Consider the following 23,087-nt stretch of genomic DNA (forward strand, 5'->3'; position numbering starts at 1 on the left):
TAAAAATAAACAAACACAGGTTGGAATGTTTAAGGCTATGTTGTGAATTCCGGTCTCAAATCACACCAATACAAACTATAATGTGTGGAGTAAAGGAAAGTAGTAACCAATAACAAAGTGAATGCAAGCAATAATCAACAATAACAGCACCTAGATCTAATCTAGGAAACAAAGTGAAAAGCACAAAACACAAGCACAAGATAAAAGGAGAGAAGAGAGAAACAAACACACCAAAGATTGTTCACCCAGTTCGGTCCAAACTTGACCTACTCTGGAGGAGAGATTGAACTCTCCAATCCACTATCAATGAGTTCTTCAAAGAGATACAAAAGAGTTACAAGAAATTAGCTTTGACAAGTTCACAAAGAACAACCCTAATTTCTACCATTTTTTCCCAATCTCTCCAATGAACAAGACACTCAATGATTTTCACTCACCAAGGTGTTTACAATGTTTCCCAACCCAAGAGAACTCTAATCAAAGAACCTAAACCCTAAAGTTGCTTCCTTTGATTTCCCAAGTTTCTCTCTCTTCTAGCTCTCCTTCAAAATCTGCAAAGAACACTTATATAGTTGTCTTCTACGTCAAAATCGTGTCACGTTTTTCCCCAATCGTGCCACAATTGATGCGTACGATCCAAGGTACGACCAACCTTATCCTGAAAATCTTGCCCAGCAAGCCAAAAATCGTGTCACGATTGGACGCCCTGAAAACCAGCTCTCGACATTACCAAAATCGTGTCACGATTTCTCTGCTTCCCAACTTTGCAATTTGAAGACATAAACAACAGGCTAGCTAGGATATATACAGAACATGTGAATCTATTACATATGATGAATTATAATCAAAGTATGTAAGTTTGTGACATTATATCATTTCTATGACAGCTGATTGGGATCGTTGTGGATTGATCGGTTCATCAGAATCACTTACATTCTCCTGCCTTGGTGAATTTCGATGACGTATACCTTGTAATACAGATCCACCAAAAGAGGCAGCTTTATTTAATGTCATGATGAGATTCCCATTGTACAGGCCTGTACCATTTCTAATTGATCTCTTCATGTCATTGTTATTATTTTCATCATCAGATTCGGCAATTACATTTCCTTGAGGAAGTTGAGCTTGCTCATCATAGTGATTATGGTTATGGAAATATTTCCTCAATAAAGCTAGTAATATGCAGATGGTGGAAGTGGCAGCACATATGATATATAGTCCCAAGAATTTGGCAAGGGTCAGACTCTCCGTTTCTGGAGATGCTGAGTTGGTTGAGCATTCAGTAGAAGGTGTTAACCAAGTCTCTTCCAAATGTTTTAGGTTTCCATTTTCTGCTAGTGTTAAAATTGCTTCAGAAAAGTCTCTTGCTATTGGAGCCCCTTTTTGAAATACCTGCATTCATATATCATGAAACAAAACTTGAGAATGCAAAACTAAAACACATACTAACATTTAATTTGAGAAAACAATCTCATTGTTTTCATTTTTGTTTTTAATTTCAATTATTACAAAACACCACTTTATTTTTAAGTTGTGTTATAGGAATTATCAAAATTAGACAACTTTTACGACAACAATCGAAGTGATTAACACAATTCAAATAGGTGGTTAACTGCAATTAGTAGATGATTACGTTCGATAAATGGTTAATGGATATACTAGGTATGAAAACTTAACATCCATTAACGCTACTTCATTAACCACAAATGTAAACGTGGTTAATCACAGGTTTAAGGAGTTCAAATCTACATGTAGTTGAACATTTGAAAATTATGGTTAAGAATGTCTAAACTTGTGGTCAACGAATGTTCGTTGGTGGTTAATGAGTTTTGATATCTTGTATATCCCTTAACCATCTACTGAGTTTGATTAACTACCTATTTGAATTGCATTAACTACTTGAAAATTTAGCGTGAAAGTTGCCTAAATTTAGTTGTACAAAAATCATTTTTCTTATTTTTAAATATGTTTGCTGTATTCAAAGATTTTTTTACAGAAAAGGCTTAAAACAAAAAAAGAATTTTCAGATTGAAAATAAAGTGGCCATGATGCCAAAGAAGAAGTTGTAGGCACTTACAAATCCCATTCCTCCAAATTTATATGCTGCTGTAGTTGCAGTGTAATCTTTGCAGTATTTATTCAAGAAAACCTTCTCATATGGGCTTTCAATAAAGAGAGCAGAAATTTGTTTGCTCTTGAACTTTTCCACAATGTCTTGTTCATTGTCAACATCTACAACTTGTTGCCTAGGAAAATTGTACACTTGGACCAAGTAGTTCTTTACAAAGGTACTACTGTTATCACAACCAACTGGTAGTTTGTTTTGTATAAGCCATTCAATGTCTCTGGCAGACTTCAATTTTTGGACAGTAAGCAATGATGAAAGATTTGCAGTGTAACTTGAGGTTATAACAAACACGAGAAATAACCATACTCCAACTACTACTCTTGCTGAGTTGGTGCTTATTTTCTCCTCTGATATACATCAAAATCAAATATCATGTTACTATTAATTAGTTTGCAAAAGAAGGAATTTCCAAATGAAGAAGCAATCTTTATATTAAAGTAGATATGCCATGCTTTATTATGACCCAAACTTTGATAGTATTGCAACTCAAAAAGTGCCACCAAAAAGTTTCAAATTACAAAGAGTAGTAGAAATTTGCTGATCACTGCTAAAGATTCTGAAATATGTTTTTATCTATATATATATTGCTATGTTCATGACACAAAAATCGAGGTCTAACTCATCCTTACAAAACCGGCTTTTACGGTGAGGAGTATCAGGGGCGTCCCTGAGGGGGTGCAAACAGCTCAAACGAGCTGGGCCTCCCTCAATGATGGGCCTCATTTTTTTTTTATATCCAGTATAATGGTGGTTTCTTTTTAGGCCCCCTTAATATCTCTTAGACCCCCTAAGATTATTTCATTCCCTCACAAGGATGGGCCTCTTTTAGGATTATTAGAATTAGTTCCTCTTGATTTTGGTGTTAGGTGGGGGTTCCTCATGTATACGGTAGTCATTTTTACCTCTGGGTGTACCGCATATATACGGCACCTTGTATTTATCTTTTAAAAAATATAAATAGAACATTGCTCTTTTAAAAAAAATTATGTTTTGATTTTATCACTGGCCTCTTTTCATTTCCAGAGCCGAGCCTCCGAATTCTCAGGGACGGCCCTGAGGAGTATCTCCTCTTTATAAACTCTTCTCAAGAATCCTATCTATCCGATGTGGGACTAAATCCCACCGAGTGTTGGCAGCTAACAGTTCATACGTTAATTTCTTTATTTTTATAAAATTTGCGAAAATGGGAATTTTCCTACTTAGAAATAGTGAAGTAAATTACCAATGAATTTTTTTTCCAAATATAGCAAAGAAGAAATTGTAAAAATTTTGAACTTCTGTAATCTAGACTTACTATGAGCAAAAAATAGAGAAGTAAAAGCAAACCACATAGTGGTGCTGATCTGGGTTTTCACTGTTCCACCAAATTCAGGATTCAAGTGATGTTCCAAGAACCAAATGATTATCATTGTGTAGATGAGGATACCAACAGTAGTAATCCACATTTCTGTGCTAAATGGCTTCATAAACAACCATGCTGAATCATCACTCTCTGCTGGAAGTATGAGTGATAGGCCTGACTCGGTATATGGTTGAGTGAATGATACATTCTTTGATCGGTTGGCAAGTATTGTTACATCTCCTACAATAGCATCATAGGACTGCAATAATATTAGATTCTTTCATTTATGGTTGAGTGAATGTTTGGAATCACGGTGAATTTGACACGTGACACTCTGATTTTGTTTAAGCTTCAAAGTGTAGTTTCTGCCAAAATCACAGTGGCATGCCGTGATTATGTCAAATTCACCGTCAATCCAAACATGCACTTTGTGTTGAGAAAGTATGATATCCACACAATGTTGTGTTGTGACATTTGTATGTGAAATGCATATGTTGAAAATGACAAATGAAATCATGAAACAAAAAAGAACAAGGTAAAAGAGTTTACCTCATCTATGACTTTATCCAGAAGTGCATCATAAGATCCATTGAAGTCGTAGTAAAATTCATAGGGAAGATCAGAATATTGATCACTCAAAATTTCTCTGATATCTTTGAAAAGTTGAATACAAAAACCGGTAGGAGGTTGATTTTGGGAGAATTTCAAAAAGTTATCAAAAGCAGGATTCGTAGGAAGTGCAACTTTTAAAGGGTTTGCATCAGTAGGTACTTTCCATGTCTTAGTTTCTGTAGTACCATCACTTGTGCTCTCTTTAAGAGATCTAGAAAACTTCAAATTTGGTGTCCAAGAGTCAAACTCAAAATGTTTCTTGGCATTATTCATCACTTTAAAAACTTCTAACATTGGAGTATAGGATAGTTGTCTTTCTTTGAATTTTATATTACCACTTAAACCATTGAAATTGGAAGATAACATTTCCTCCAACAACGTCTTTGAGCTACTAAAATTAGTATTCATTTTCTCCAAAGCCTTCGTAAAAACTGAAATGCCATCATAAGCTAGCAAAGTATTTGATCCTGGTTTGGACTCAACTGTTTCTGTATGCTCGTCTTGGAAATTTTCCTGCAATTGAGTATACGCACTAGAACTTGTAGAATAGTTGATTTGGATTCCCATAACACCTTCCATGGAAGATAAAACAGATGTATCTACAGAGTCTAACATGCTTGTAATCTCCTCATTGATTATCCAAGTTGATTCTTTCTCCAACAATCCAATTTTCTTAGCTTCTCTAAACAAATGGTTCACCATAGGTAATGATGCTTGAAGTACAATAAAAACACGAGATTTTAGCCGCAACAACTTCAACAGTTCATCAAGAACAAACCCTTTTGGATCTGATAAAGAAGTGAATGGTGGAAGAACTAATCGATACTCAATCTTCGAGTTAACCTTTTCGAGAGCCTCCGATAAGAGGTTTAACATTCCAAAATCACTACTATAAGGATTGTCTTCATATATAGCTATAACTTTTTGAGAGTTGAAACCATGGACAATATCAGCTAAGAAGTTCATTTGTGCAGAATGATTTTGAGCCATTTGAATCAAGAAAGGCCAACGAAATTGCATTGATGATGAAGAGACTAACGGAGGAGAAGAAAATGAAATTGTTGGTATTTGAAACTTGGCTCCAAAGTCAGCAACAATAGCAGCTTCTTGCCATGTTTCCATGCCAATAATGACTTTAACTTTCTCTTTAGTAATTAAATCTTCAGCTGAAAACCAACAAGAAGCAAGAGATCAATCACTAACACCCTATTTGGATAAACAACTTAATTAAGCTCTTATTATATAAATAAAAAACAAAATAACGTCAAACTGTTTTCATATAAGGTATAATCTATTATTTTAAGATCTCATAATTACTTGCGTCAATATATAAGTTCAAATAAGTCAATCCAAACAGGTCGTAAGTTCTTAACGGGAAGAAAGAAAAAAAAAAAAAAAAAGTACTCACCAGCTGAAGCTGCTTGTAAAGGGTTTTTACCAGAGTCACGGAAGAAAAGGATTATGTTATGATTGTTGGAATAATTATTGAAACTTTGAGCTGCAATTTGCATAGCTGTTTTCTGGTTTTTCCCTATTTCAGAATTAACATCAATGATCACACCAACACTTGTTGTAGTTTGGGAACTATTAGCAAGACATTGGAATAAAAGAAGTGAGATTATTAGAGGAAGCCATAGCAAAAGATTTGGAACTGAATTCCTCCAAGTTTGAGCAGAAAACTTCATATTGGTGGCTTAACTGTATTATTGATAACACTAAAATTAAATATCTAAGAGAAGGATATTATTATGCATAAAATGAAAGTATTGGATATGGTTACACACATTTATATATGTATGTATGGTGGAGGAAAAGGTCAATGGTCATAAATCATACATAATTTCACACAGTTGAATAATAATAAGGATGGAATGTTAGTGAATTTGTGGGAATGATTCTGTTAAGTGTTGATATTAATATTAACTTGCAAGTTAAGTATCTTTGACTTGTATTATTATGTATTTATATTGAACATATTCCGTGACAGAAACACAAACACGTGTATAGACTTTTCATGTTTTTTCCTCCTCGGACCCTGTCTTGGTGAATACTCCATAGAATTGTAAAAATAAAATTGAGATTTGGTATAAATAAAATGCTAGAAATCTGAAATGTCAACCTTGATATGTCAAACCATTATCCTGGAAATTATGGTCAAATATTATCTCTATTTCTGATCTTTCCATCCGGTCACAATTTTTTTTTTAATTATTTACTAATCGTTGCAAAAGTAAAGAAACGATGATATATCTAGTCTTTGTTAAAAAAATTAAAAAAAAAGTAAGTAAAAAAATGATGGACGTTAAACTTTAAAGATAAAAATAGGGCATGGAACTGACTAAATAAAATATGGATAAACTTTTTACATCTAAATAGTACTTTGGAAGTACACATAAGAAACACAATATTTGTACCGTTAAATGCGTATTTTCAGACAAAAGCACAATTATTTTGTATGTATATATTTCTAAAATCATTGGGTAAAATTGGTCTCATTGTGTAGGTTAAAAATAGAATCTCAAGAAACTAACTTATGTATTTTTAGATTCAAGTTGTCCTCGTCAACTTAGCTCGGTTGATATGGACAATGCATAATATATGCAAGGTCCAAGGTTCAAATCTCAGCCACCACTAAAAAAAAAAATTGAGTTCAAGTTACACTTCAACTTGACGCCATTGAATATGATTCTACTTAATTTTTTTTTTTAGGGAATGATTCTACTTAATATTTTATATTTTTAAAAAATTAACTGCTAATTTTTTATCTCAAAATAATACTTCCGTATTAAATATTTTGATCACACGACGTATCTTGGTTTTGTAGGAGGTGGCTGCCTATGAAAAGGTCTAATGAAGACAACTAAGTAAGGTTATACTATGGAAGAGCCCCACTCCACCACCTTTTCACTGGTAAGTTGGATAAGGGTAGATGGACTGGACAGTCATAGTTGATCATAACTCTAAATTCATTTGTATATAGGTCACTCGGGCCGATCAGAAGTATCATGTGTCCCGCTCTATTACTTATTATATCATTGTTAATCATGAGGGAATATTTGATGGGTCATGCACACAAATTAAGGTTGGACTTGACAAAAAAAGAGAGGGTCCAACCCTAAATAAAGGATAAAACGTAAAGAGAAAGACAGACTTAGCGTAGTTTCTAAAACAACACTACTATATTTAGCGAAATGTTGTATAACCAACATCCTGAAAATACATGCATCAACCTTTCACAATAGATGAAAAAAATTGAAGCTCATCATGGTCGGAATACACATGTCATCATCCAATGATATATATTCACAATGCATTAGTGAGGATAATCTTTGCTAGAGAAAACGTTTTCGTTGGACAAAACATTTTCCTTTATGATATTAGGTTGTTTCCCAATTAAGACATCAATGATCCTTGACGATAATGATGATTTAGAGTTGTATTCTCATGTTGAAACCACCATAACACTTAATAACTTATATCTTAATTATTATCATTATTTTTGAAAGGAAATAAAGTTTCATTCATTGATATGCTAAAATACCAAGAGTACAATCATGGATAATAGGTTGGGATATTCCAAGTCTATATTTTAAGATAAATACAAATGAGTGACGGAGTTGATAATCCGTCGGTCAATTTTTCCGACCCCCATTATTGCAACGGATTTCAGAAGCGCCGCAAAACCCGTCACAAAGTCGTTTGCTACGGAATTTTAACTCTTTTACGACGGAAATCGTCCGTCGCTAAATCTGAGTTTTCTAGTAGTGACATTTGACCAAAGGTCAACAATTAAATTGAGATCTGCAATCTTTGAATTCATCCAACTACAAAAAAAGATAATTGTAGGTGTTCATTCAAATCAACTATAAAGTCTCTTAGATGGACCAAATCAGCCACATATTGACAAGACATTTGCAAAGTCTAAGAGGATATTGGATTTAGTGATCTCCTTCGTAAGCTTCATACTCAAAATATAACACCTATGAAGTGAGTCCGTCTCAAGAATTTTATATGAGGTGCAAAACTAAAGTAAATTAAGTAATATAAGAACCACTAAAGTATGCAGAACAATGAAACCAAAAATTCATCCATGAAGACCTTGAATCTCAAACCTAGTGAAGATTGAGAATCTCATATATAGTGTCACCATTATGGCTTTTTAGGAGGGTGCTCGTAAATTTTATATATTTTTTTTGGTGATTTAAGGATTGAATCTAAGATATGGTAGTCATTTACGAACTAAATTGATGATTTATTTTATTGATTTTCTTCTTATTTAAAGTTAGACAAAATTACACTCTTTAACTTAATTTGAAGTAAAGATTTAGTCCATATGAAAATTTATTAAAATGGTAAAAATGAAATTGAAAAAAGATATGAAATTAAGTTATCATAAACTAAAGGTTATATTACACTAGGAGTTTGAGGTTTGTAATAGATTGGTCATTTAAGTTATATTGGTTACACACAAGTCATTTAAATTTGAGGTTTGTAACAATTGGTCGTTTATGTTATTTTGGTTACACATAAGTCATTTAAGTTTGTAAACATTTTCGATTTAATCCTTCTGCCACATCATCGTTTTTGTAATGTTTGATTAATAGAAGGATTTAAAGGACCAATCTGTTACAAACTCCAAACTTAAATTATTTATGTCTAACCAAAATAACTTAAAGAATCAATCTGTTACAAACTTCAAACTTAAAGGATGTTGGGGTAATTTAGCCTATATTAAAAAAAAAAATTGAAATTAAGTTATCATAAATTTTTGGAGAAAATTACATCAGGGTCCTTTAAATTTGAAATTTATAACTGATTGGTCAATTAAGTCTTTTAAGTTTGAGGTTTATAATTGATTTTTAAGCTATTTTAATCACACTCTTTAAAAAAAAAATTATTTTAATCACACATAAGTCTTTTAAGTTTGTAAACGTTTTTAATTTAGTCCTTAAAATAGATTGATTTTTTAAGTTATTTTGATCACATATAAGTCCTTTAAGTTTGTAAACATTTTCAATTTCGTCATTCTGGTAACAAAACATACAAAAAAAGATAGTGAAAAAAAAAAAGAAAAAACGTTTACAAACTTAAAGGACTTATATGGGATCAAAATAATTTAAAAGAAGGCTTAATACATCCGTTGGTCCCTTAACTTAATTCTTTTTCTCTGATGGTCCCATAACTAAAAAACGTCTCAAATTGGTCCCTTGTGTCTTCTTCCGTTACCTCTTTTGGTCCTCTCCATTAGTTTTTAACATCAAATATCTAAGGTGAACCATATTAAAAAGTGGTCCACCATATGCCTTATTAATTTTTTTAATTTTGACCATTTGATTTTTTCTTTAAAAGATGACCGTTGAATCATGTGGGGTCTATTATACTTTACTGTGAACCATTCACACCTAATAAAATCAATTCATCTTCTTCTTCCCTCGTCTCTTCATGATCTTCAACAACAACTTCATAAAATCCAGAAATCCAGAAAATCCCAAAAAAATAAAATCCTAATCCTAATCTTTAATCACCACACAACCTAATCTCTAAAAACAAAATCCAGAAAATCCAAAAAAAAAAAAAAAATTAATCCTAATCTTTAATCACCACAAAACCATCAATGTTTTTTTTTTTTTTTGACAAGTTTTTCTTTCTTTCTTAACAACCAATATATTGATACAAGCAAGTCCATGAGAAAGTGGGAATGTTGTCAGCAGGAAAACAAATTCCCAGCGCATAAAAGCTAAGGAAAAAACAAAACAAAAGCAAAATACAACCTCCCTCTAAAACCTAGTTGCTACTAGCGTGAGCTCACAGGAGGAAACAAAACTGCAACTTAAAACAAAAAGTTGAAGCATCATCCTCTAGAACCCACATCGGCAGCACAACCCCTCACAGTAAAATCATCGTTAAATGGTAAAACCTCGCCGGAAAATTGAGACGTAACCGAAACCAGAGATGATGAATCAGAGAAAAACGAAATCCTATGAGAGAATAAGAAGAAGAAGAGGAGAGTTGAGGTTTGATTGAGATGTGAGATCCACGCATAAAAGGATAAAAGGAAAGGAATCGGCGTGCCAAGATCCATCAGTGGCGAAAACTGAGTTTCCTTCAAATTCAACTACCATATGCGTTTTCCTTCAATTTCAACTAATATATTTACACTTGTTCTTAAAAAAAACTAATATATTTGTTTTTCATTTATTTTATTTAAATATTGTGTCTTTTACTTGGTTTTGCATTTTACTACCTTTATATGTTAATTTGGATTTCTGGGTTTTGTTTGTGTTTGTTGCTAAATGTATGGTTGGATGATAATACTTGCAAATGCAGTAACCCAGATTTTAAGAGCCCGTTAAACTATTAATTAAACAACCTCTATTTTTATTTCCCTCATTGGTGTGTATGAAGATGATGATGAAACTAAGGATTCACTGGTTTGAGTGATGAACTATGGAATCACATACCCATCCTACAACCATTCACCCACACGATTATTATTATTTTTAATGGTTCTTAGAATTTAGGGATGAAAAATAATAAAGATCATTTTTTTTTTTTGAACAAGCCAAAATAAAATTATAAAGATCATGAAATAGATTTTAATGATTACTACTATTTTTTGTATTTTATTGTATGAATCCTATAAATATGAAGAAGTGATGGGAGGAAGAAGATGAAGAAAGGGAAAAAATTAGGTGTTGGTGGCTCATTGTTGTACACAATAGACATGCAATCAAATGGTTGAAATTATATCAAAAATATTATTTAATAAAAAACTAACGGAGAGAATCAAAAGAGGTAACGACAGAAGACATAAAAGACCAATTTAAGACGTTTTTTAGTTAGGGACCATACCAAGGAAAAAGAATGAAGCTAAGGGACCAACGTGGATGTATTAAGCTGTTAAAAAGAACTACATCATACAAACTGCGAACTTAATATCAAGATGCAGCCTAAATTTTGGTTTTAAATGGAAAAAGTTTGGCCAATTGAGACCGAGGAGAGTTAACGAAAGTTCAGAATGGCGCAATTCTGGAAGCCAGGAACAGAGAAACCCGAAGCTCAGGTAGTTGACGACGAAGAAGGCGGTGTTCTCTTCATCCCCGGCGCTTCTTCTTTTTCTTCTTCTTCTTCTTCCGGATATGGCTACGCTAGCATCGATAAACAACGCCAACGATTACCTGTTTACAAGTACCGTAACGCCATTCTCTACTTGGTTGAAACTCACTCCACCACTATCATCGTCGGCGAAACAGGTAGCGGCAAAACCACTCAAATCCCTCAGGTACTATTACTAATCATTCTCATTCATTAATTAATTCATTACACTCTTCTTCACTATTTCCAATTTCTTCAAATTCACATTGCATTGCAGTATCTGATTGAGGCTGGTTGGGCTTCTGGTGGACGACTCATTGCTTGTACTCAACCGAGACGACTCGCTGTTCAGGCTGTTTCTTCTAGGGTTGCTCAAGAGATGGGAGTTAAACTTGGTGATCAAGTTGGTTATACTATTAGGTTTGAAGATGTTACTAATCAAGTATGATATTCACCACCCTTCTATTTTGCATTTGGTGTGTGTTTGGTTATGCTGTCTTAAAGATTGATTTTGAATGAATTTAGTATGAAAAAATTGATTCTGGTTAAAAATTAGTTGAATGTAAGTGATTTATGCTTTGATATATTTGTGTAAAAGTGAGTTGAAGTATAAATTCAACGCCAAAAATCAATTCAAGAAGCAAAAACTCAATTTTTGCCATTACACCCCCTCATGTCCAGTACTATTGGGCTTGGTACGTGGATATAAACAATGGGGGTCCCAAAATAGGCTCTTATACCATGTTAAATTGTTTTACTGGTTTAACTCATCGTTACAAAACTGGGTGTGCCACTCTTTATAAACTTTTAGCTGGCCTTATATTTTATCAAGGTAGGACTTGGGTTTTTCCCAATAAAAGCATCAAATTATTGCATAAAGTGAAAATCAATTATGGAGGTAAAATCAAATAATGGCTTAAAGTTGGCATCTAAACATGTCGAGCAATTCTACATCTCTAGAATCAATTTTGTTTTCTCAAAATGTGGAAATAAACTTACACTTATATGGTGATGATGATTGATCTATCACACACACATTAACTTCTTTTTGGTTTTTGGCAGTGTAGGATGAAACGGTTTTAAAATTTGTTACCGATGGGGTGCTCCTGAGGGAGATGATGAATGATCCTCTTTTAACAAAATATAGGTACTGACTTTAAAGGTTACACATTTTGTAATTTTGTCAACTATAGAAGAGATGTTGTTCGATTCTACTGTCATAAACTCAAATCTGAACACACTTAAATACTTGTGTTGTTACAGTGTTGTAATGGTGGATGAAGCTCATGAAAGGTCCATTTCAACTGACATCTTGCTTGGACTATTGAAAAAGGTAGAATAGAAAGTAGATACAATCTGCACCATATATTTATGGTATGAAAATTTTGCATTTTTTTATGAATCTTTTAGTTCATATGTTTTCTGTTTGTTACTTTTCTAGATACAAAAGCGTCGACCAGAGTTGCGTTTGATTATTGCATCTGCTACTATTGAAGCAAAATCGATGGCTGACTTCTTCCGCCCAAGGTTTTCGTCCAATCTTGCTTTATTTCAGTTGCTCAGATTTTCATTTTTATGTTAACACTCTTAGAATTGCTATGCTATCTATAAAATTTATATTCATAGAAAAAGGCACTATATAGGCAGCTAAAACATGTAAGCAACAAAAGGCATGTTTTTTTCTACCAGTCCAAAGGCATTACGCCGATCAAAATAATTTTACTGGATACTTTTATTACAAAACTTGTTGGATTGAAAGTTTATATATCATAGGCGTGGCTATGGTGCACATGCTAGATGGGTTTTGCACCGTACACAACATTTTTTCATCATTAGATAACAAAGTTTCACTATATCTTCTATGAACCCTATTACACTGAATTTTTTCCTCGTCATCTTCAAGAATATAGCAACAAGGTATCTCCCAGTTCCACCTCCACTCTTGGCTACTGAGACACAACTGGAGTAGTGACAATCACTCCTTCTCCCCACCCCCTTGTATTCTTACTCCACTGATGGAGTTCATTTACTTTACCAAAAAACAAAGTGCATCAATACTGAAAAAGGAAGCATGCGCTGTAAAAAAACCTAGCCTTTTTAGCAATAGTCACCTCATGATCATTCCTCCATAACTTTATGAGTTTGGTTTAATTTTTTTTTTTAACTGTGTTGTCTTCAAGTCTGATCAAGAAAATATATTGAAGTTTTCCAAAAATAAAATAAATAAACTTATTTTGAAGTGTTTCCCCTTCAGATCTAGTGGTTTCCATTATAGTGATATGGGCAGCCCGGTACACTAAAGCTTCCACATACGCAGGGTCCGGGAAGGGGTCCCACCAATTGGTGTATTGTACGCAGCGTTGCCCTGTTTTTTACACAAGAGGCTGTTTCTAGAACTTGAATATGTGACCTTTCAGTCACGTGACAACAACTTTACCGTTGCGCCAAGGCTCCCCCCACGTCCATTATTATGATGTCTTGTAAAAAAAAAATAGTACAAGTTAAAGTAGATGGAATCTGATGAAGAAAATATTATGTTTTTTTTTTTTTTTTTTTATATAGAAGAAAATATTATGTTTGGAAGCCTATCTCCCAGATCTAAGATTCAACCAAAAAAAAAAAGCAGCGAGTAAAAAAATACGGTGTTGTTGAGGTTGGAGAAGGTTGAGTGTCGCAAGAATGAACCTTCTTTTCTTAGAATTTCAGATGAGTGGGTAGAAATCTAGTACATGTGGTTTATCATATATCTAGCGAGGCTCTATTATTCAATGGCTGAAAAATGTTGTGTACAATACAAGACTTGAGTGAGTTGTGCATTTCAGACAAAGCCTATATCATATAGATCATCTCTACAGATTTTGACACGTATCTAAAATACTAATTTGATATGACATTGAGATGCCAAGATTAATGTCTTATGTAGGTGCATTAAGCTTAATCATATCTATATTCCAACAATGTGATATTCAGTCAGTTTATTTGTCACTTTTCTCATTTGGGCGATGTAATTCTTCCTGTTTCACTTCCAATCCAACCTATTTTTGTTTACAACCACTTGATGTACTATACCTGTTATTATATGTTACTTAGCACTATAATATTACTGAACTGTATGAAGTTGAAAAATGTACTATACTTGTTATTATATGGTATGTAGTACGACAATATTATGATAGAAATCAACTGATATAGAAGAATAAAATAGGGAAAATCCCTTTGATTACAGAATAATATTGCAGAACATCGAGGGTCTGCACCTCCCTATTGCCAAAATGGCCCCTTCCCAGTCAAATCCTCAGATGCCCCTCAATCTTCCCATCCCTCCCCTATTTATTCTTAAAACTTAACCTCCCACTACTGACTTAATTAATTATTAATCATAATATAATAATAAACCATAACTGCATAATTAACTACTATAATTATAATAAAACTGACACAATTCTAATAAGATATCCAACATATTACTGAGCTGTATGAAATTGAAAGTCTTGTTTCTGGTTTTTCATCCTGGGTACTCAGATTTTAATTGTCACAATTTGCCGTTTAACAGAAAAAAGCGGCGAGAACCTGAAAATGACGTGAATGGACTAAAAGTTGAACCTGCAATCTTATCAGTCGAGGTATTATTTCTGGACGTGCAACTTATGCTTGTATGTCCTCTGTTTCTCTAAGTGCATTTGTTTGAAGCAAAACACATGCAAATTGAAGGATAAGTTAATCTACCTTGCCCCCAAATTTTTCTTCTGTAAGGTTAATGTGTCAGTTTCTCTAAAGCTCCAGCCCATGGTTATTCCAAGGGGGTATCTGATTTGAAATTGGCAGCTGCTACTGTATTTCTAGCTTCCTTGTTTACTTTTTTTTTTTTAATTTGAATATAACACAACCTATTGTATTTCTTTTCTTCTTTTTAATATCAATAATATTTCTTTTCAAAAAGAAACGTCGCTTTATAGAACCTGAACTACATTATCGTTTGGAAGTACAGTATATTGAGGAATCACTATGCCTTTGTGCTTTATAGATTAAAGTATTCAACATACAAATAAAACGTGCTTTATAATTTTCAGGGTAGAGGCTTCAATGTTCAAATTAATTTTGCTGAGGAACCTGTCCAAGACTATGTTCAGGCTGCTGTTTCAACAGTACTCTTGATCCATGAGCGGGTAATTTGCCTTCATTGAGATAGGACAATTTTAACCAATTCGTTATATTTTCGAGGCATTTAATTCAGTCTAATGACATATGTTGTTCCATGGTGTTTGCATTAGGCTTACTCATGGACACCAAAATATTAGTTTTCATTTTGATCCTTATAAGATATTCTGGGGCTCTTCATTGGCAAAACTAACTGTTAGAATCAAATTATGCAGTAAATATGTAGAAAGAGGATGGATATGAATATTGCAGTATTTTATTGAAAGCAGCGGTTATGTTTCCAACAGGGAAGTTATAGAATTGATTGACAAGTTACAAACTAAATATATAAAACAGCAACTGCTACAACTAACTACAGCTCTAGGAATCAGAGAGCCTAGTCTCCTCCTAAACCAAATAACCAACTGATCAAGTTTTCGTCATCCTTATTTTATTTAAATACGCAAACCTACTTGCATAATTGGGCCTATTGATTATTACGCCTACGCCTAACATAAACCTTAGTGATAGGAGGTCTACTAACACGAACACTGTTAGGTATCTGGTGGTATTGATAGGGTAACTGCTGACGCAGTCAGTTATTTTAATATATAGTTATTTAGGAGCAGTTAGCATTTTGTATAATATGCAGTATTTGTGTTGATTAGGAGCGGTTACAGGCAGTTTATGCCCTTTGTTTGTATAAATAAGGCCATTTGGCCACAACAGTAGAGAGGATTGAGAATTATTCAATTAGGAACCTTATTGGTTTTGGGCAGAGAGAGAAATGTCTCTTCTCTGAGGAGCTTTTGCTCTGGGATTACAGAGGATAAGTAATATTTTATTTTCAATCAATAATAGTATTCCTTTTGTTTCTCTTAATTTGGGTTCCTATCAAACACACACTAACTCAAGCATTTCTGCTTTTGATATAAGAAAGTCAGATTTATATTAATAGTTTGAACAAAAAAAAAAATGGAATGTAATGGTGATTTTGGTCTATGCTATCTCTCTAATAGGAATCCACTGGAGATGTTCTTGTATTCCTTACTGGTCAAGATGACATCGATGCCGCTGTTCATTTATTCAACGAAGAAATTCAAAATAATCGAAAGCACTCTTCAGGTATACCCACAAAATAGTTCTTATTTGGACTATTATTAGGTTTTGATCTCCACAACTACTTACAACTAAAAATAAATGAGCAACATAAGTATAGAAGTTTGTTTTTACTGAACCGAACACATCGAAAAAGATTTTCATATTTTGCACATAATTTTGCTTCTCAACAGATACTCCTTTAATACATGGAATTTCCTTTTGTTCCAGGATTGGTTGTTTTACCTCTCTATTCAGGTCTCCCGCGTGCTGACCAGGTTAGAAATACATCTGTAGATTTAGTTTAAAAAATTTGTCCGTATTATTTAAATTAAAGTTCTGAATGTATTGATAGTTGATACATTTTTTACTTTCTTTCTATTAGGAGTTAGTGTTTTCTCCAGCTCCTAGAGGAAAGAGGAAAGTGGTAATTTCGACTAACATAGCAGAAACATCACTCACGTTGGAGGTAACGTCTCTTCTACAATATGTCTGATCTTAATTAGAGGCAACGAAGTACTCTTTATATATTCTTCTTTTTCTAATTGTGCAGGGTATTGTCTATGTTGTTGACAGTGGATTCTCAAAACAGCGGTTCTACAATCCGGTATTTCCATTCTGTTGTTCTTATTAAGAATACATATAGTAATGGGCCAGTAATGATTTTGTCCTGTTGTTTATAAATGTAATTTTTTTCACATTTCAATCTATAAAAGCACATGCCAAATGGATTAATACCCCAACCTTCTATTTATGCTTGCATTCAATTTTGCCTGGTCCTATGTATGTTTCATCTAACACTTGCATTGCAAAGGGGTTGTACTCTCTTTTCACTCTGTGCTTGTACTTTCTTTGTAAATTTTCCATATGGCATATTTAAACAATCCACTGTTGATTCATGAAGGATTTAAAACCTTAAAAATTCCAATGTATTTTGATGGAAGTTTCCTAATTACGAGTCAATTTTGAATTCTAATTAAACATTTGTATGTATTGCCTAATATTCAGTTTATATTAATTGATCTACTAAATTGATTTATTCTAGATGTCATGATAGAAACTGCTAGTAATATTATTTTTCAGAAGTCTTCTCTTCTCAACCCGTTTTCGCTTCCTTTCTCAGTTATCTAGATATCAATAGCTGTAATTTTCTTCTCTCCTTTGTAACAGATCTCTGATATTGAAAATCTGGTTGTGGCTCCAATTTCTAGAGCTTCTGCTAGACAAAGAGCTGGTAGGGCTGGACGAGTTCGACCAGGAAAATGTTACAGGTGACTGAAAGTAGATAATTTCCTTCATCTGATTTAAAAACATTTTCTTGAAGAGGATTTTCTCTTCCAATTAATTCATGGAAAGTTCCACTGTTAATCTATAAATATCTATGTATTGACATATTTGCCAAAATCCTTTGCAAATGCCTGAATATCTGATAACACTTTCAACAAAAGGAAATGCTTTTGCCATATAATATAAATGTTTATTTCACACCGAATATCTTTAGTACTCTAAAGTGTTCGTCTTTTTACTTTTCTTTTTAAATAATACTCTAAGAACTAATTACACTGCTGAGGAAAGTTTCAGTTAAGAAAAATGTTAGCAGTGTGTATTTATTACTAGTTTTTGGCTTATCTGATTTGATTTAAGCAGAATACTTTCATTTTGAAGATCTAACTTTTGGCCCCAATTCTTTGGAATTTATACTTCTTGTTGGTGTTCTGCTAATGGCTGTTTCAACTTCAACGAGTTTTTCATTTCTGATATGTAAAGAAAATAAACAACCTTGATGCATTGTTTATCCTTCCTCTACTCTTTTTTTTGGAGGATATTTTATCCAGTTCTCTCTGAAGCCCTGCCCTTTATATGTGTGGGAGGAACTAATATTGAAATTGCAATTGGTATTTGGTCATGATGTTAACCACAACAATTCTCTTCTTTCCATTCATTGTTCACATGACTGCAACCAGGCTGTATACAGAAGAATTTTTTCTTAACCACATGTCTAATGAGGGAATTCCGGAGATACAGAGATCAAATCTTGTCTCCTGTGTAATCCAGGTCTGTAATTTTTGTGGAATAATTTCATAGCAACTAATTTTTTAAGACTAGCTTTTTTTTTTCTTATGGTGGCATCAACATCGCTGGTGATTTCTTTTTCTCCAGTCGCATGGTGCTTCGACTTGTATTTTTCTTATCAATGCAAATGATGACTACTGATTCATTGTATCAATGATAGAAGATTTATCATGAATTTGTTCAAATTTAAAAAATTGTAATTAAAAGTGTATCTACTCCCCTTATGATAACTTTTAACTAAAAAATCATCAAAATTAATTGAAGATAGAAAAAGATGATGTTTGATTTGAAACTACAGTGTTTTTGATCGTTCATTTCACTAACACTCTTCTTTGTTAGATTATAAGAAATCAATATCTTATGTTATTTTGAACTATGATAGTTTTTCTCATAGCAGTAGAGTCTTATCTTAGAGTATCTGTTAGGATCAGTTTTCATATTTCTTAGCTATTATGATGATCTGTTTCCTTATTTGATTAGAATTAGGGTCTAGTATTAATGTAAATAAGAGTTAGTGTAAATAAGGTATTAGTGTAATACCTTTTTTTGATGATTTCCAGTTAAAGGCTTTGGGGATCGATAATATATTGGGCTTTGACTGGCCAGCATCTCCATCACCTGAAGCAATGATCCGAGCACTGGAAGTTCTCTACTCCCTTGGGATCTTGGATGATGATGCCAAGCTTACTTCACCAACTGGATTCCAAGTTGCAGAAATTCCACTTGTATGTTTTGAAAACCACTAAAACCCCTGTTTTCATTCATTTGTTGAATACTTCATTTTTATTTTTAGAATACTATAGAGGCTTTGTCTAATGCGCACAAGTAATTTGTTGAATACTTCATTTTTATTTGCAGAATACTAAAAAGGTTTTGTCTAATGCGCACAAGTAAAATAGTCTTGCATCATTCACAAGTGTGCCTTTCACCATTGAATCAATAAGTCCCATCATATCTCATTTGATCTACTGGTGAGGCTTATTGATCCAGTGATGGAAACTAATTTGTGCATGATGCAAGACTTATCTTACTTTTGCACCATAGAATTGGTCTACTAAACAATTGTTTTGTTCACCGTGGGGACTGGGTTATTCTAAGTGCACCAGGCATATAGCAGATAGCACAAAAGAATATCATAACACAAGTGAAGAATTGAGAATTTATGACTTTCACTCAATTATATATGTGTGTATTTAGGATGTCTTCCTTTAAAAGATAAATTTGGAATCCAGTTGTAAAGTCTCAAGGTGAACCAGCACTCTTTTATTAAATATTATTGTGGCTGCCATTTAATCATTTTCCCCCCAAGACACTCCTGATCTTTCCATCACAATAAATAAATAAAAACTAACAATGATTGAAGCTGTATGCTTTATTCATCAGTCAAGAGACTGCTTATATAGAGGAATTACAATAAGTGATAATAATTCTCAATGAGAATTTTAGGAAATAAAAATAAAGGGACAATGAGTAGAAAGATATGCATTGGCTATAAGAATTATGTGGATCCTTCTAGAAAACACACATTTTCTAAAAGTTACCATTGTGCCAACAGGGGTTGACACAAATGGTTGGACCTACTACTCACACTGGTTGTTACTTGAGTTCAAATCCGAAATCCCCTTGTTGGTAGGCTATACATAAATTATATTGTCAATCCTCACTGAGTTTATAGATGTGAGTCTTGCCTAATCTAAATTTTACTATACAAAAAAAAAAAATTGTCATTGTACTACTGTTAAGGAATTTTTGTTATGTCAGCCAATGGTTGGTCCATCCTTTGCTCATTCCCATTCGCTAGATGTGATGTTCTATCATGCATTTCTTACAACTTTACTAATCTGTGCTTAATGTAATGTGATTTATGACAGGACCCTATGATCTCAAAAATGATAATAGCTTCCAGCCAACTTGGATGTTCAGAGGAGATAATTACAATTGCTGCGGCTCTTTCTGTCCAAGTAAAGCTTTTGCTCTAGTCATGACTAAATTTGTTTTGAAAGACGTTTTCAGTTTTCATGCTGATGATGGGAATGTAAAATGAAATGTATCTAGACAATATCTATGAAACATACTTGAACGTTAAAGTAGTAATAGATCAGTTGATCTCAGTTTCTATTTTATCTATGCATACAGTCTATTTGGATCTCAGGGAGAGGGATACAAAAGGAATCAGATGAAGCAAAATTGAGATTTGCTGCTGCCGAGGTACTTTAGGTTAATTTTTCTGTTTTTACTCTCCTCCCTCACACACAATGTTACTCACTTTCTCCGTTTATACCTGTATGGCTGTAATTTCCTCTGCATTATTTCTTTGTTAAACTTTTATCGGTTCTTCAATTAACTTTTCTACTGTGTAGTACAAGTGCTTTTCTATAGCAATGTGTTGTATGAACTGTTTTTTTATAATTTAATTTGATCTTTTTTAATAATTTATACAGGGTGACCATGTAACATTTCTTAATGTATACAAGGGTTTTCACCAGTCTCGTAAATCATCACAGTGGTGTCACAAGAACTTTGTGAACTACCATGCCATGGTGTGTATGAGTTCAGCAATTATGCACATTGTAGCAATTTCAATTTGTCCTTTTCAGTTCAGTTTTCACCAATTCATGCTGACACGGGTGTTTAAATTGCATAGAAAAAGGTTCTTGAAGTTAGAGAACAACTCAGAAGAATTGCACAGAGGATAGGCTTAGTCTTAAAATCTTGCGAAAGTGATATGCAGGTTGGTTTTTTTTATACTCATGCCGGTTTAGAAAAAGCACTTCTAGAGAATGCAAGCCATCTTATTTATTATTTGTTGTATGCTATTATGGGCTAATTATTATTTACTGATAGCGGCACTGCATTCCCTTCTCTGGCTTTTCACGTGTTCTCATTATCAGCTCCTTGATTTAGTTACTAAGGTGATTTAACTATATTTAAACGCTACACCCTTTCAGGTTGTTAAGAAAGCAGTTATTGCTGGCTTTTTTGCTAATGCATGTCGTCTTGAGGTGAGTACTTGAGATAATAGGATGCTGAATTTTCTTTTTGATTTAATTGTATATTAATCTTTTTCAACTGTGGCAAACAATAATTTAATTCACTTCTATTACCTGTTTCTGTACCTTTTTAAAAGCCATACAGTCCTGATGGGATGTACAAGACGTTAAGAGGATCAGAAGAAGTATATATTCACCCTTCATCGGTGCTATTCAGGTAGTGAGAAAAACTGAGTTTGTGAAAACTTTATCTAACTACGTGCTGGTTTTTTCACTATTATTTTCTGCTTTAGAAGTTTTACAAGTTATACGGTGATATAAGAAATCCCGTAGTCTCTTTCAGCATTTGAATTTCTGGTGTTTGGATTATTTTTTTTCCGTCCCTTTTTTATTGTGATTTGATGCCAAACCTTGGATGGACGAGGGTCTCTCTATCTCAAGTTGACTAACAATTATGTTATTTTGCAGAGTAAATCCAAAGTGGGTTATTTTCAATTCTCTAGTATCAACTGATCGGAAGTATATGCGTAATGTGATGACAATTGATCCCTCATGGCTATTGGAGGCTGCTCCTCACTTCTACAAGCTACAGCAACCTAATCTTCTTCATTGATACGATTGCCTTAGTCTTGTTAATTAATTGTGAGTCTGAGGTGAAGGACTGTAATTTGTACCATATAATCGAGTAGAGCAGATTAACCAGTGATGTGGAGATTAAGATAGAAACTTCACATCTCTCCTGTGTAAATAACGGAAACAGATTTGGTGCAGTTGATAGTAGTCACAAGAACCCGTTAAAAGAATAGGTCTACACAAGGAATGGCTGAGATTCGTCATATGTAGGACTGAAAAAAATATTTACTATTTTCAACAAGGGAACTTAGAAATAGATTCCCTTTTGTTACGCAGTTACAAATCTCTATCTCCTCCTCCCTATCTCAAATCAATAGTTGAGGCTGTTTAAATTTAATTTAATTTAATTTATTGACCGTGTAATATGAATTATCTGATCTTTTTTTTTTTTTGAAGGATGAATTATCTGATCTTAAATCATCAACTCCAAATATGATATGTATGTGTCTGTAACAATGTTGATGCCATGAATCCACAAAAGATATTTGTTAAAAATTATATATCTTTAAATGTTTTCAATTGGGAAAAAAAAAACTCAAATTAATCCACATACGATATTTATTAAAAAATATATATCTTTAAATGTTCAATTGGGAAAGAAAAACTCAAATTAATCCATATACGAAATTTATTAAAAAATATATATTTTTAAATGTTTTCAATTGGGAATTTTTTTTATTTCAATTGATATTATACAAAATTTGAGCTAATTAATCTAGACATAGAAAACAAATTTTGATTTCTACATTCTACATGCAAAAAATTAACTCAAAATTTGATATCTATGTCTAGATTTTTTTTTTATCTTGAACTTTTATCATTTAAAAATACATATTTAAATCATCCCATGTTACAAAAAAAAGTAATTATATTGACATCTTGCTTGTTACAAAGAAAATGATCAATAACATGTTTCAAATCAAGAACAAAGTTCAATCCAACGAAACGCATTGAGAAGACCCAACACTTCCCCTGTAAG

The 23,087-nt window shown here is 33.1% G+C and overlaps 2 protein-coding genes across 2 annotated transcripts; one reads left to right on the forward strand and one right to left on the reverse strand.

Moving 5' to 3' along the window:
• Positions 1-805: 805 nt before the first annotated feature.
• LOC11446836 (glutamate receptor 2.7) lies at positions 806-5,956 on the reverse strand. The gene is made up of 5 exons (XM_003593660.4): positions 5,491-5,956; positions 4,020-5,248; positions 3,423-3,729; positions 2,078-2,475; positions 806-1,392 (listed from the first exon to the last, which is right to left on the reverse strand). The coding sequence occupies exons 1-5, from the start codon at positions 5,765-5,767 to the stop codon at positions 868-870; spliced, it is 2,736 nt and encodes a 911-aa protein (XP_003593708.2). The 5' UTR covers positions 5,768-5,956; the 3' UTR covers positions 806-867.
• A 5,032-nt stretch (positions 5,957-10,988) lies between these two features.
• LOC11446837 (probable pre-mRNA-splicing factor ATP-dependent RNA helicase DEAH9) lies at positions 10,989-22,477 on the forward strand. Its single transcript, XM_003593661.4, has 21 exons — positions 10,989-11,364; positions 11,455-11,619; positions 12,245-12,324; positions 12,441-12,510; positions 12,619-12,704; positions 14,731-14,800; positions 15,248-15,343; positions 16,334-16,439; positions 16,644-16,690; positions 16,798-16,881; positions 16,966-17,019; positions 17,583-17,683; positions 18,377-18,467; positions 19,046-19,210; positions 20,357-20,446; positions 20,622-20,693; positions 20,927-21,025; positions 21,130-21,216; positions 21,434-21,487; positions 21,613-21,692; positions 21,944-22,477. The coding sequence occupies exons 1-21, from the start codon at positions 11,101-11,103 to the stop codon at positions 22,086-22,088; spliced, it is 2,106 nt and encodes a 701-aa protein (XP_003593709.1). The 5' UTR covers positions 10,989-11,100; the 3' UTR covers positions 22,089-22,477.
• The last annotated feature ends 610 nt before the right edge of the window (positions 22,478-23,087 follow it).

Source organism: Medicago truncatula, chromosome 2 (assembly GCF_003473485.1).
Source record: "Medicago truncatula cultivar Jemalong A17 chromosome 2, MtrunA17r5.0-ANR, whole genome shotgun sequence".
Classification (NCBI taxonomy): domain Eukaryota; kingdom Viridiplantae; phylum Streptophyta; class Magnoliopsida; order Fabales; family Fabaceae; genus Medicago; species Medicago truncatula.

Coding starts and splice junctions, on each gene's coding strand:
- LOC11446837 (XM_003593661.4), top strand. CDS start 11,101: ATGGCGCAATTCTGGAAGCCAGGAACAGAGAAACCCGAAGCTCAGGTA. Junction 17,020..17,582: donor AACAGCGGTTCTACAATCCG/GTATTTCCATTC, acceptor CCTTTGTAACAG/ATCTCTGATATTGAAAATCT. Junction 21,217..21,433: donor CTTGCGAAAGTGATATGCAG/GTTGGTTTTTTT, acceptor ACACCCTTTCAG/GTTGTTAAGAAAGCAGTTAT.
- LOC11446836 (XM_003593660.4), bottom strand. CDS start 5,767: ATGAAGTTTTCTGCTCAAACTTGGAGGAATTCAGTTCCAAATCTTTTG. Junction 2,476..3,422: donor TTCTCTATTTTTTGCTCATA/GTAAGTCTAGAT, acceptor GATGTATATCAG/AGGAGAAAATAAGCACCAAC. Junction 1,393..2,077: donor AATTTGGAGGAATGGGATTT/GTAAGTGCCTAC, acceptor ATATGAATGCAG/GTATTTCAAAAAGGGGCTCC.